At 36.8% G+C, this 15,617-nt stretch overlaps 1 protein-coding gene across 5 annotated transcripts in view; it reads left to right on the forward strand.

The window, feature by feature from the left end:
• LOC150084715 (echinoderm microtubule-associated protein-like 2) overlaps positions 1–15,617 on the forward strand; it is a 364,524-nt gene that overhangs the window by 90,585 nt on the left and 258,322 nt on the right. For all 5 annotated transcript variants that reach the window (XM_090376571.1, XM_090376573.1, XM_090376572.1 and 2 more), the window contains one exon: positions 10,048–10,073. In XM_090376571.1, the coding sequence (XP_090232697.1) occupies positions 10,048–10,073 (26 nt within the window). The remainder of the gene's footprint in view (positions 1–10,047; positions 10,074–15,617) is intronic.

Genomic DNA, 15,617 nt, shown 5'->3' on the forward strand with positions numbered 1-15,617 from the left:
ACTGCAAGCAACTAGGGCTAGGCCAGCTATTAGGATTGAAATGGAGAGACTTTAACTAATTTTATTGAAGATAATATCCAATGCAGAATTCAGTTTAGTTAAATATTAAAAAAAAAAAAGAGAGAGAGAGAGAGAGAGAGAGAGAGAGAGAGAGAGAGAGAGAGAGATTAGCCTAAGCCTATATGATGATCTATAGAAAACTCCCCTAAAAAACAAAAAAATGTATTATACTTCTCAACAAGTTTTTAACAAAGATGAAGCAGGACTTTTTTGGAAACAAATGCCTAAAAGAAGTTTCATATTGAAAGAAGAAAAAACATGCCAGGTTTCAAAGTGGCGAAGGATCGGTTGACTTTATTGTTGGGTGGTAATGCTGCAGGGGATTTTAAATTAAAACCCGTTTTAGTTTACCAGGAAGAGGGCCAAAGTACAACCCAAAATCGACACATTTTTCATGATTAAATTCATCAATTAAATTAAATCAATTTAGATCAATTAAATTCATGATTTTAATTGTAATTTCAAGTTTAATTTTGATACGCAAGTAGTTACCACATAATTATATATGTATGAAATGCAGAATATTTTATATGTACAAATATTTGAATATTAAATATTTTGACTGACATTTGTGCATCTTTTTACTACCGTTTATTACTGATTAGGAAATATCCTGCGGTGCCGACCACAACTCAAAAATATATATGTTGACTTATGGGAATGTGGCGCTCGCATAGTGTGGATTCACTTAGCGCTCTGTTTTTCCGGAACGAATTATCAGCATTAAGTGGGGGTCACCTGTATATATTTATTGATAAGTTAGCTTTTTAAAATCTACATCACTTTACAATCTAGAATTCTTTAAAATCTGGCAAATCTTTTTACAAAAAAATCAATACAGGCATACCTCGATTAACGAATAGGATGCGTTCCACGAAATTACTTCGTTAACCGAAACTTCGTTTTCAGAGGTAAAAATACTATGGCCAGAATAGGGATACGTTCCTACGTAAAGAAAATGAAAAGCTTTTTTTCGAACAAAGAAAAGTTTTATTAAATAAACAGTCAACTTACATACAAAGTGAAATCACATTTTAAAATATGAGGTTAAAGTTGATTGTTTATGCTTTTTTTCTCTTTCATTTAACAATTGCCTATACGGAGTTATTGCATTTAACACTGATCGCTTAACTATAACACTTCTTCCTAAATCAGGATCATTTTCACTAAAAAAATTTAAAACGTTTTCAATGTCATTTAAGCACCTTTTTAAATCTTTGGTTGTTAACACTTTTTCGGCAGGAACTTCTTTAACTTCGCCTTCATTATCTTTGTCTTCGTTGCTAACAAGGTTTTCTAAATCTTCCACTGAAAAACCATCATCTTCTGCATTCAATAAATTTCTAACATCCTCTTCATCGACATTTTCGAAACCTATTGATTGAGCCATCTGGATAACTTCATTTCTAATTTCTTGGATGTTATTTTCTTCTTCTAGTACAACTTCTGGCCATATTTTGCGCCAAACTCCATTTAAGCATTTCTTAGTGACTTCTTTCCAAGAACTATCAATGTTTTCAATTGCGTTTTTAATGATGTAGTTTTTCCAAAAAGTTTTAACTGTCATTTCCTCTTTATCCTCTAGTTCAGGTAAATTGCTTAAAATTCGACGCAGATAATAAGCTTTAAATGATGCTATTACTCCCTGATCCAATGGTTGAATCAGGAAAGTTGTGTTTGCTGGAAGAAACACAACTTTGACAGGAATGCATGTGTCCAACGTGTTAAGATCAGTAGGATGTCCCGGAGCATTGTCTAACAACAAAAGAGCTTTTTCTTCAAAGTTGTTTTTTTTGACAATACCGTTTTACTCCAGGACAAAAGTGGTTAACAAACCAATCAGTAAATAACTCCTTGGTAACCCACGCTTTTCTATTTGCTTTCCATATTACAGGTAAATTCATTTTTATGTTACCTTTTAACGCCCTCCGATTTTCTGAATGGTAAACTAATAACAATTTTAATTTATAATCGCCAGAGGCATTTGATCCAAAGAGTAACGTTAAACGGTCTTTGGCTGCTTTGAACCCAGCAGCTGATTTTTCTTCAATAGAAATGAAGCTTTTTGTTGGTAGCCGTTTCCAGAACAAACCGCTTTCGTCAACATTGAACACCAAATTTGGTGGAAAATTTTCACGTTCAATTATTTCCTTTAGTTTTTCTGGAAACTTATTTGCAGCTTCTGTTGTTAATTTTACACTATGAATCCTGGCCCGTTTTTTTAAATTTCTCGAACCAACCACGAGAAGCCCCAAAGGTTTCCGTAATTTCTTCAGTTTGTTTAGATTTCAGGTGATTAAACAAAAATAATGCTTTTTCTTGAATGACCATTTGACTTAAAGGCATATGATGTTGTGACATATCATCTGTCCACAAACTTAACATTTTCTCCATTTTTTCTAAAATTGGATTCCTTAAGCGAGTTAATTTTGCCGCTGTAACATCTGTACAATTCTGAGCAGACTGTTTTATTTTTTCTGATTGACTTAGTATGGTTGTTAAAGTTGATTGCGCTAATCCTAAAGAATGTGCCACATCGGATTTTCTTTCGCCGCTTTCAACACGTCGTACGATATTTAGTTTAGTTTCCAAAGAAATTGCTTTTCTTTATGTTAAATGGGGCTTGAAATTGCGGACTTCGTTATATCGAGGCTTCGTTATCAGAGGTAACGTTAACCGAGGTATGCCTGTATTTTAAAATCCAGAAATATTAAGGAAGCAATCCAGTTGCATTTGTCTTTAAAAATCCATGCAAAAAAGAGTGGAATCTCTTTCTTTATAAGATGTTTGCAGTAATATTTTGTCTTCCTTGAAATCTTACTGGCTGCAAAAATGGTTTAAACTGTGTAGATAATGCAGTGGTTGTATTTCTCTGATAGAAAAATTTGAATTTTGGTGAGCTGGCTTGACATTGCATACTCACAAACAGAAAACTTTTCCAAAAAGTTTAATCAGCTATTTGTTTAAAAGATGATACTGCCATGACAGCCTGTGGTCCAGGACTAATCTTTATTTTTATTCTGTGAAAATAATAAATCTTTCAAAAGCAACTAGGATATATATACAGTAGATAAGACTTATCTATAGACTGTTTCAGGATACTTGTTTTTCTTCTCTCACTAGTTTCAGTAATGAAACTAGTGGGAGAAGAAAAACAAGTAACCTGAAACTTTAAACAACCACCGCATTATCACATGAAAGTCAGAAAGCTGCAAAGACAGTGGCATTTCTCCCTCACAAGTTCTTACACAATTTTTTGCATGAACTAAAAAAAAAAAAAAAAAAAAACTTTAGAAATTATTGCAACAAAAGTTTGCTTATATTTCGGAGTGTCGAAAATATTTCAGATTTTTAATCATTGATTAATGGTTAATGTGGGAATGTTATTTTTGAGGGTCTCCATGTCAGGTGATCTGCCACTACTGTCAGACTAAGCAAATAGTTAAACTTTTGGCAAGGCAAACTACTACTTTCAATCTGTTTGAAAGTAGTAGTTTTTGTAACAAATTGCCCAATTCCAGGGCAGTTTGTTACAAAAGCAAGTTTGTTCTGCTGTGAGGAGAATTAAGATCATTGCATTATCAATGCAGTTTAAATCCATTTTTTTGCCAAAGTAGACGAAAAGGCAAGATAGTCCTCCAAACATCTTAAAATCTTTGAGGCCATATATCTTTAGTTATATTATGACTTTGAATTCCTCACATGAGGATTACAGACTTGTATGTAGTACTCATGATGTGGACTAACCATTGTCTTGTGCAATGGGATAATCATCTCCTTGTCCCCGCTGGCAGAGTTCCTGTATATTGTTGACAGGTCCCCATGAGCTGTCCTAGCTGCCTGTTTGCATTGTTCAGAGAACTTCATGTACAGTTACATCTTGGTCTTTTTTTATTCACCACCGTGAATTTGGTACCGCCTAATTGGTATGTTATTTTGAGATTATTGCTACCTATGCAGTACCTTGCTTTTATCAATTGTAAACCTCAATTGCCATTTCTTAGCCCATCTTCCTAATTTTCTATGTCTAGTTGCAACAGTATGCCTTGGTTCCTGTCATTAACCACTCTGCCAACCTTTGTCTCATCTGAAGAAATAGACATTAAGCTTAATTCCTTCATCAATATTATTAATAAAATTGAAAACAGCAAGGGCTCAGCACTGAATGAGGAGCTTTGCTAATAGCATTAATCAAAGAATAGCAGTCCCCATATAACCACCCATGTCTTCTATCATCTCATCCATAGCAGTAACTTGCCCCCAATGCCAAGCTTTAATTTGTGCAGCAGCCTTTCATATGGAACACTGTCAAAAGTCATACTGAACTCTAAATATATATCTAAATTGTTTTTTGATTCATTTCATTTGTTACTGCATCATAATATTTAATTAGATTGGTCAGAAAAGAATTAATCTTAACAAATGCATGCTGTGATTGCTGTATACCTGTCAAGGTGATAATGCAATTCTTCTTTAACCACTAATTTCATTATTTTATCTGAAACAGAAGTCAAGCTTACAGGTCACTAATTACTCACTTCACCCTTTGTTTCTCCCTTTGTGAATAGAAAAGACATTAGGTGCCTTATTTACTTTTAGCTTTACAATTTCTCTTCTACTTTCTTCAGAAATCATTTATCCCCAGTTATAACTTGATATATTTCTAACTATCCCTAAGAATTTCTACATCCATGAATGTAGATACAAAATATTTATTTAGTTTGCCAACAACGTGAACATGTAATATTCTGAGAACTTACTTTACAAGTACAGGGCAATTTGGGAAAAAGTTGAGTTATAATTGAATTGAAAATATCTGCAATTCTACCCAGCCATAATAGGAAGGAATACATGTTGAGAGCCTTGTCAGTCAGTTTGGCCCTGGAGAGAATGTGCATGGGGAAGAGTTTTTTTTTCCAATGTGGTCTGTGCTTGTTAACAGGAGAGACTGTTTTTAACAGGGATGGGATACACCTGGAAGTCTTCCCCATGTTCTGCGAACCAGCCCCCCAAAGCCTGGGGCCCCATAGGCACGTGCCTCATTGCCTTAATGGGTAATCTGCCTCTGTGCCTGGCACATGGATGACTGGACCCAGGGTATCTCAGCAGAATATCATCCAAAGCATTATACCACTGCCACCGGTTTGTTTTCGTCCCACGGTGAATCCAGGACCATCACTTCCCCAGGTAAACGATGCACATGTACCTGGCCGTCCACATGGTGCAACAGAAAATGTGATTCATTGGACCAGACAACCTTCTTCCAATCACTCAAAGTCCAGTTTCGACGCTTGCTTGCCCATTGTAGGTGCTGTCGTCAGTGAACCGTGGTTATCATGGGTACATCGCACCCCATTTTCATCAGGGTGCAATGTACTGTGTGTTGTGACACATTACTCCCATCACCAGAATTCCAATTACCGGCGAGTTGTGCCATAGTAGCCCTTCTGTTGCCACTTACCATCCGGGAGAGCCTTCGCCCACCTCGAGCATCGATGAGCCATGGTTGTCCAACACCTCACTGGCAGTTCATGGGTTTTACCTACTCGGACCACTTTCGGTAGGTACTATCATGGCTGACTGTGATATCACACCAGCTGTTCTGTTTCAGATATGCTCTGACCCAGTCGTCTGGCCATTACAATTTGGCCTTTGTCAAACTTGCTTAAGTCCGCTGCCGTTCCCATCTGAAGAACAAGAGTAACACTGATTAACGGAGCTCAGTATCAGGTGTTTTTTATACCATGTCCCGACCCACGCACGTGCTGTAGTTCACTTGCAGTTGCTTCGATTTGCATAACGACTCGCTGGTCATAATGTTTTGTCTCATCAGTGTGGGTACCATAGGCTTCTTTGTCGCCTGATCATTTATATGCATAGTATGCATTTTTCTTCTCTGCCGCAAGTCTCATTAGTTCATTTGACCTCCATTTGGGCCTAAACCTAGAACAGTATGTCTTAGTTGGAGCAAAAAGCCTAGTAGCTTCCAAAATTTCTTCCTTGAGTTCTTCCCATTTAGAATTTGCTGTTGGTAACATCATCAATTGGTCCCACTGTATAGAACTTAAAAAAAAATCTCTGAGACAACTGTAGTTACCTTTACAAAAGCAAAAACCTTTCCCTTTACCCCTGATTGTAGTTACATCTTTAAGTAAATCTCACATCAGTACAGTGTGATCACTGCCACCTAGCATTTCCTTTATCTGCAAATTCGTAATGTATGAATGATCACTGCTGATAATCAGATCAAGAGTGTTACTCTCTCTCTCTCTGGTTGCCTCTCTAACATGCTGCTGTAGAAAAAAATCAACCAATAAATCCACAAAAGTCTTGCTAGTGTGCGAGTGACCAATCCTTAAGTTCTAGTCAATATCTGGGAAGTTAAAATCCCCCATTATAAGACACTTTCATTTACTGGCCCACTCTATTTCTCTATATAATTGTTCCTTGTACCCATCAATGCCATTAGGCCTATAACAAACTACTATCCTCATTTTTGCTTTCCCAGTGACTTATGTCACACCAAACTGACTCAACATTGCACTGTCCATCTATGTCAATTGGATGCACTTCCTTAGATTTAATGTTTCTTAACTAACAACATAATCCCTCCTCCCTTCCTATCCTGTCTATCCTTTCTGTACACATCGTACATCCCAAATTCCAATTCTGCAGTCCTTATATCTGTGTGACACAATGTCTCTGATATCCCAACAATAGCTGCCTTTGATGTCTTGACCAGCACTTCAAATTCATCAAATTTATTTACTATACTCCTAGCATTGTGGTGTACATGCAAGTATACATGCCCCTGTTCTTACTCTTAAGTACTCTAACACAGCCCATGTATTTACTTGTTTCATGACCCCCAGCAGTTCCTGAAATCCCCAGCAACTTGCTTTCTGAGCTGCTGCTCATTCCAATAGAAGCAGTGTAAGAATCATTTCCACCTGTGCCTGCAGCTACTGTTAATCTATTAGTCTGTGAATTCCCTTCCCCCAAGCTAGCAGTTTTCTGACCCACCTGACATTGCCTCGATAGCATCAGCAATTATTCTTGTACCCTTTCTGTTTAAGTGTATTTCATCCCTACAGAAGCAATCTCTCCTATTAACAAGCATAGACCATACTGACAAAAATTCTACTCAACGAGCCTTGCACAATCTCTCCATGGCCGAATTGATTGACAAGGCTCTCATCATATACTCCCTCCTATCGTGTCCGGGCAGGATTGCAGACACTTTCAAATTTAATCCTAACTTTTAATCCTGACTTTTTCTCAACATTAATCTGTACTTGTTAAGTAAATCCGCAGATCTCCTACACTTAATGTCATTAGTGCCAACATGTACAACAATATCACCTTTTGTGCCATTAAAAGATGATATCTACTCTGTAACGTCAGAACGTTTGCCCCTGGCAGACATACCCTGGTCCTATTCCACCTATCCTTTTTGCACAATATATTTCCCGTTTCCCTGACAATTGAGTCGCCGACAATAACTAGCTCCTGTGGGACCAGCGCATTCTGCCCTGAAGTTTGCGGCTGTGTTGACCAGTGCTCTCAACTCAACACTGAGCTCTGGTGTTGAGTTGGGCAGCTAAGAACTTGATGGGCCCCTCATTTTAATTTCTTCTAGGGAATCTACCCGACTTTTCAAACTCTCAGTGTTACTCTAGAAGCCTGTATTGGAGCAAAACAATTAATAGCACAGGGCTGAAATTGACAGTAGAGAGTAGTCAGTTGCATTGTGGAGAGAAAAAATGTGCAAAAGTTCTATAAAGGAGTGGAGTGTAGATCACACTGTGCAATGCATAGGAGGTACAGGTTTATCCAAATTGTAGACAGTAACTCATTAATTAATGTTTAAAACAATTTCTGACACCAGTACGTGTCAGAAATTAATGTTAATTAAACTGTTCATGGTGCTATCCACTGATGTCAATTTATCTTCAGATAACCTCACTGCCAAAAATTGCATTGGTTGAGATTGGATAAGTGAAGTGTGACCAAACAGGTGGGAACATTAGAAAAAATTTTATGTGGCTTTCAGGAAATGCTGAAAAGTAGCCATGTCTGTGTGAACTTTATGATGTGTCATCAGGATATAAATTGCATAATAATTTTATACTGCACCATTTCTCCTGGTGGCACTTTAGAGAATTTTTTATTTCACATGATCCCTTGCTGTATTGGCTGACTATTGTTCATTTTAAATTGCAGCCCTGTAATGGTGATATTTTTCTTCTTCTCCTTATGCTATCTCCTAACAGTGATAACCAGTATATGTCTCTGGATCTCCGGAGCAATATGGCCTTAGTTGCTAATGCTCCTAAAAACCAAACAACATATAACATGTCTCTGGATCTCTTAGTAGCTCTGAACAGCTGCTCAGTGTTCAGTTCCGCCCGGTTCTTGATGTTATCTAGCCATGATATGCATCTTTTCCGAGGCCTTCTTCTTCTTCTTCCCTCCATTCTCCTCTCAGTAATTAGCTGCAGAATTGTGTATTTATTCTTTCTCATCAGGTGTCTGAGATATGCTATTTTTCTTTTATTGTTCTTCAACAATTTGCAGTTTTTCCAGTTCTCCACAGGACACTTTCATTGGTTGTCCTTGCTGTCCACGGTATCTTTAACCTTTTTCTGTACATTAACATTTGAAATGCTTGTAGTTTCTTGGAGGTGTTAGCTTTCAGTGTCTATGTCTTGGCACCATACAACAAAACTGAACAAATGTAACATCTCATCAAGCAAATTCTGAGGTGGAGATCCAGGTTCCCATTGCGCAGAGCAGATCTCAATTTAAGAAAATACTGCATGGCCATTTTAATACTTGCTTTTATTTCCATATCTGGTTCTTTTTTTGTCATTAATCCGGTAGCAATATTTGAACTTGTCAACACTCTCTCACTCATCCTTCTGTTAACACGAGAGGTGTTAGCATTGCCCTGTTAAGTACCATGAGCTTAGTCTTGCTGACATTAATCGTGAGGCCCATTCTTCTTTCCCTTTCCTCATTCACACAATTGAGGGGAGTATATGTAAGTCTTGCATATTAGTTGTACAATGTCATTCACATAATGAAGGTTGTTAATCATTCTACTACTGACAGATATTTCCTCATTTCTTCAGTTTGTTTCTCTCTTGAAAATGATGTCCAAGTAAAAGTAGTTCTGAACTAGAAGGGGGGGGGGATACACATGCTTGCCTCACTCTGCATTCAACATTGATGTTTTCTATCTTTCTGCCATCAACTACAACCGATATGATAATATGGTGTTATGATCAGTACATTATTAACCATTTTCTGTCTGTGGGCCTTCAAAGTGAGTGTCATTATAACTACTACTCTGTACATGATACACTTCATAAATATCTTAAGCTCTGAAATGCAGAAAACTTGAAGCCCTGTAAATAAATCCACCTATTAATGTGCATGTACTGTAGTGCATCAAAATAGTTGACGTACTACAGTACAGTACAGTACTGTATTGCTGCATATTTGTATGTATTATTAAATATACATATTTAGCTCTTTATATATTTGAACCAATTGTTTGCTTATGAATCATAAATTAAAACTACATTTAAAAAAGTTATTAGTAACAAAATTCACGATGGCTTTTGCCCCATTCTTCATATTAGAAAAGCATGGTTTTGCCTTGGCAGAGCATCCAGCCCTGTATATTGATGACAATTATAATGTGCATTGTTTGTTTATTATGATTATGAACATCAATTGATAATTTTTATAAGCAATAAAAATACTATTTTCAAAACTGTTTAGTTTTAAGAAATGTGTACCTAGTTTGCATTTATGACATCATTGTATATACTTTATTAACAGTGAAAGAAAGTGATAAAAGTTATTCCCAGATTAACATAATTTTAGTTACTATATTAGAAATTATCTTATTTTTTTGATCTTCCATGTATTTTTAAATTATATTTTGTAAATCATACATTATTCCTTTCTTCTTTTTAGCACTAGGGGAGCTGTAGTCAATCAAGGTAAGTTCAATTTTATTGTTACATAAATACTTACCATAGCAAATGTTTAGTTGCTGTAAATTTTGAAATATTATGAAGCATTAATTATCAAAGTACTATCTGGCTGCAAATCTGAACACCCATCCTTAATTTTCTTATTCCATTATACTTATATTCTCGTAGAACCTTTTACTTTGTCCGTCACTAAGAGCACTTAAGTTATCAGGGGAAAAAAATTCAGATACAAATGCAAAAATGTGTATTTTAAGAGCCATCCAGTAGCAAAACTTTTTTTTTTTTTTTTTTTTATATAACAGTTCTTCTACCAGTTTATATTTTTCTTATTTTTTATTACCTAAAAATCTGAAAGAATTTAAAGACTGCCATCAAGTTAGTTGAAAGGGGTTGAGTTTTTCTTTGAAACCATTATGTGCAATAGTTTTCTAATTTGTGATGCAACACATTCTTTCTTTGAGTTTTATGTCACTTAATTTTGGAAATTGTTCCTTTAATAATTAAAGTTATGCTTCAAATCCTCACAATTTTTTTTTTTTTTTTTTATTAAGTCCAGCTATTTTTTGTGCAATAGAAGAAGTACTGATTCAAGATTTATTAATGGTGCATATTGGACATTAGGAACAAATTATTCTTTTGCTGGCCTGTCCTTGAAACAAAGTGCTTTTGTTGTTGTTTGACTATCCAACAAGCAGTGGAAATGGCAATATACTTGAAAAATCCTCTTGCTCAAATTACACACCCGAGGGAGCATAAATTAAAATTGAGGAAAGACAATTGTAGAAGAGATGTGTGGAAATTCACCTTTAGCCAGCAGGTGGTTAATGGACAAACTTCCATCTGTTGTAATGGAGGTCAGCGACTTAAGTTCAAGGCAGAACTAGACAAACATTTGGAGTGAATGGATGGGTGAAATGGGAAGGGTGCTTTTTTTTTTTGCTGATGCTGTATAAGCTTGCTTTCTTGCATCATATGCCCTACTAATGCTAATGTTAAAATGAACCTTACAATCCAAGTAAAAGTGCAATAGCCTTAATACTTTGTGACCTTAGTTACAGTTTTGATGCTTAATAACCCACAGGATTTTTTAATCACTAAAGTTTTCATCCAGACATTCGCACTATGTATATTAGTAAAGAAAAATTGAAAAATGTACTTTTTAAAGATATTATAGTTGTTTTGTTTTCTATATTATCAGTGACAGCAACTTTTCCATTTTCATTTTTGTTGTAGCATAAGAGGACAGTTTGCCTTATTTAATGACATTCCTTCTTCCATCAACTTCTCTGTAGCACTTTATCCCCTCAGTGTTTTTAGTCTTATTTGGAAGAAGTGAGGTCTGCATTAGAAACAATATTATTTCTTCAATATATGGTTAGAGCAAAGTCTCTTTTTACATTTCTGTGACATCTTTCATTCTTGTTTTCTGCTGGCCAAATTTTTATACATACTTCTGAATATCAAAGCATTCCTCATTTTAAATATTTCTATCCAATTTTTTAGTATTTTAAAGTTAGTTAACCCCATATTCATTTATATATCACTATTGAAATCTGTTTTTTTTTTTTTTTTCCTCTGTCTTTACCTTGTCTTTCTCTATAAAGCATGGAACACTAAAAAAAAAAAAAAAATTTCTGGTATGGTTTGTTGATATATATTTAAATATATACACTGAGTGATCACTGAATTATGACCACCCCTATGAAAACTGAATGTGACCCGTTGACTACGTGAGGTACGAGAGTGCACAGTTATTTGACCTACGTAGTATAGTCAGTGGTTCAGTAAGGAGTAAAATTCCGACCGTGATGGGTAAAAGGAAGGGTTAATCGGACTTTGATAAAGGACAGATTGTGGGAGCTCGATGAGCTGGTGCCTCGATTTCCAAAATGGCTGAACTGGTGGAGTGTTCGAGAGCTGCCGTTGTTAAAGTGTACGAGGACTGGCATCAAAATGGTCAAACAATGACCTGACAGCAAAATTGCAAAGGTCAGCGAAAGGTTGATGTTAGAGGTGAGTGCCAGGTCCGACGACTTGTACAGGCAAACAGGCGCAGAACTGTTGAAGAGTTGACTACCCAATATAACATGTGCCAACCCAGAACAATATCTGGCATGACCGTGCGTTGCACGCTCGCATGTATAGGCTATACCAGCAGACGACAACTACAGCATCCTTTCTTAACCAAGATACATCGGCGTAAAAGACTTGCCTGGTGCAAAGAGCATGCAAGTTGGACGTTAGAAGACTGGAAGAAGCTGTGCTGGTCAGATGAGTAACGTTATTTACTCCACACCATGTATGGATTTGGCATCAACAACATGAGGCTCTTTATCCATCATGCATGGTATCAAAAGTGCAGGCCGGTGGAGGCGTTGTATGGTGTGGGGCACATTTCACTGGCAGAAACTTGGACCCTGGTGCATGTGGAATGTGTCACTGGTCTCCGCTATTGTCAACTGTTTGCTGACTGTGTACATCCCGCTTGTACCACGTGTGGACATACCGTAAGCCTGCTATATAAAGAGATGTTGCAAGAAGTCTTATTACTGTTGAGGAAGGGAGCTGACGTTCTCGAAAGCTTCAAGTTTTTTAGTGCTCTTAACTTTTATATTTTAGCATATTTTATAGTAAATGATTTTATTTTATTTTAGCTTTTAGCATATACAATATACATCAGTTTATTGTAAATAATTTGTTGTTTTTTGATATTATTTGTATAAACTTCAGTTACAGTAAAAATTTTATTTAATTGTTGGCGTATGAGTTTATTTATTCCTAGACAAGAACTCTTAAAGATATAAAATGTCATTTATATTTATTGTTTTAATAGCATCACTAAAGATTATAGCTATTATTTATTTATTTTATTTATTTTTATGAAAATTCTTAACCTTAGTAATTGAACTGCTGATCTTCATGCCCAAACTTATAGGTTCTAATATTCGATTAGCAATAGAGTTTTCTGATTGAAATGTGATTTTCAAAATAAAAATAAAATATCCACTTCCATCTGAATATCTTAGAAATGTGTTATTGAACTGATTGCACTCAAGGACCTTTCATAGAATCTATGTATCCTGAAAATGGTGCTATGCACATGTTGGCAGACAAAATTGATCTATAATATTATCTATAATATTTTAAATACCTATTTGGTAAATTTATTTGTTTTAATGTGTTTCGACTTATTTCATCATAGTCACTGGTATTATAAATATATATACTTTGTGTATACTATATGTATTATCTAAAGTGTATTTCGGGGACAAATTTCATAGAAAAAAGATAATGAGTACCATATACAGGGTGTTTCAGTTAAACGTTTCAGAACTGCTAAGAGGGGTAGGGTACATCCTGACAACTCGAAATCATATAGCAATGTGGGGTCGGAAATGCTTTCCTGAAGCGGTGTTGTACACAGAAGCACCATAAAGAAAAGAGACCGTAAGTGAGAAATCGTTTTAATAATACATGAAAAGAAGCAAAAGGTACATGGATTAAAGTAAGTGTTCGAAGTTTCTTCCACGGGCTACAATGCACGCCTCACATCTCCGACGCATGGACATCCGAACATTCTGGAATACTCCAGGCGAATTTCGAATTTCTTCGGCGGCTACTGCGATTCTTGTAACCAGCTCCTCAGCATTGTCAACAGGGGTGTCATAAACTAGCGATTTCATATGACCCCAGAAATAAAAATCAAGACATGATAAGTCGGGTGACCGAGCAAGCCAACGCACGGGACCACCACCTCCGATCCACTGTTGACCAAATGTGACATCCAGGTAGTTACGAACATCTCCGCTATAATGGGCAGGGGCTCCATCGTGTTGGAACCACATTGTCTGTTGCGTCGATTCAGAAATCTGTTCATCTCTCAAAAGTTGTGGCAATACTTGCTGCAGAAAGATCAAGTAGATAGGTCCGGTTAGACGACACGGTAACAGGTAAGGTCCGATGAGGTGATCTCCCATAATACCGGCCCATACATTGACCGAAAATCGAATCTGTGCTGCACGACGTCGTATTGCATGCGGGTTCTCGACCGCCCAGATATGGTCGTTATGCGTGTTGAAAATTCATTCCCTTGTGAAGGATGCCTCATCGGAAAACAACACTTCAGCAGGAAAAAGGGGATTTGTAGCACATTTTCCAAGGTACCACTGTGCGAAAGCAATACGAGGTGCATAATCCTCCGGTTGCTGTGTCTGGACACGCTGCACGTGAAACGGATGCATGTCTTGTTCTCGGAGAATCCTCCAGACGCTGCAATGGGAAACCCCGACTGCGTTTGCTAGACTTCGTGTACTCGTTCTTGTATTCCCCTGTACATGCTGCAGCACATTCTGTTCGACGGCTGGAGTCCGTGCTGTTCTTACCCTGTCCGTGTCAGCTCTTTCAAATGAACCTCTCTCAGCTAACCTCTGGTGCAGTCTTGCAAAGAAATTGACTGGGAATACGCCTCGTCGGATATCGTTTGGCGTACAAACGCTGTGCGGCTGGCCCACTACAATTTGCAGCCCCATACGCCAAATGCATATTGGCTAACTCTGCGTTCGTGTAATCATCCATCCTACTAACTTGGCGTTCTTGTTCAAGAAATTCGAAATTCGCCTGGAGTATTCCAGAATGTTCGGATGTCCATGCGTCGGAGATGTGAGGCGTGCATTGTAGCCCGTGGAAGAAACTTCGAACACTTACTTTAATCCATGTACCTTTTGCTTCTTTTCATGTATTATTAAAACGAATTCTTCCTTACGGTCTCTTTTCTTTATGGTGCTTCTGTGTACAACACCGCTTCAGGAAAGCATTTCCAACCCCACATTGCTATATGATTTCGAGTTGTCAGGATGTACCCTACCCCTCTTAGAAGTTCTGAAACGTTTAACTGAAACACCCTGTATATTTATGGTACCCATTACAGTTTCTTGAAGAAATTTGTAAGGAATACATCAATAAGAAAGATTGAATTATAAGTGGTACATCAACAAAAATGTGACTACTACTGTCTTAAGGATACCCACACATGCACTTTAAATTTGATTTGGATTGGATAATGCATATAATTTGAGTGGTGGCTGTATTGTTCCAAGATAGTAGATTGAAATTAAAACACCCATCAGTATATATATACCTGAGAATTTCTTCATGTGTATTCTAAATCTTGTTTTGTTTATATTGGTTTGCAAGCACAGGAGTTTTTGATGGTTAGTTGTGGTTATAATTTGAATGGCAGCCATCTTGTTCTGCAAGTCATAAAAGTATGACAGTGTTGCATAATTCACAGGATGCAAAGAAAAATGGGAAAGAGTTCTTTACTTATGTTAACTCTAGAATGAAGGGGATGAATCAGATTGGTCGATGGTTCGACTGTTGAGGATCCTGCTCAGGTAATTGACAAACTGGATGAGTATTTTGCATCTACGTTCACACGTGAGGAGTTATTCAGGGAGGGGAATGTCAGAAGTTTATCAAATTCTGGCAGAGAGCTAAATGATTTTGTAATAACTGAGAGCAAAATGGAGGAGAAATTGTTGAAATTAAACA

Source organism: Mastigoproctus giganteus, chromosome 6 (genome assembly GCF_048544385.1).
Source record: "Mastigoproctus giganteus isolate SK-2022 chromosome 6, ASM4854438v1, whole genome shotgun sequence".
In the NCBI taxonomy this organism is placed as follows: domain Eukaryota; kingdom Metazoa; phylum Arthropoda; class Arachnida; order Uropygi; family Thelyphonidae; genus Mastigoproctus; species Mastigoproctus giganteus.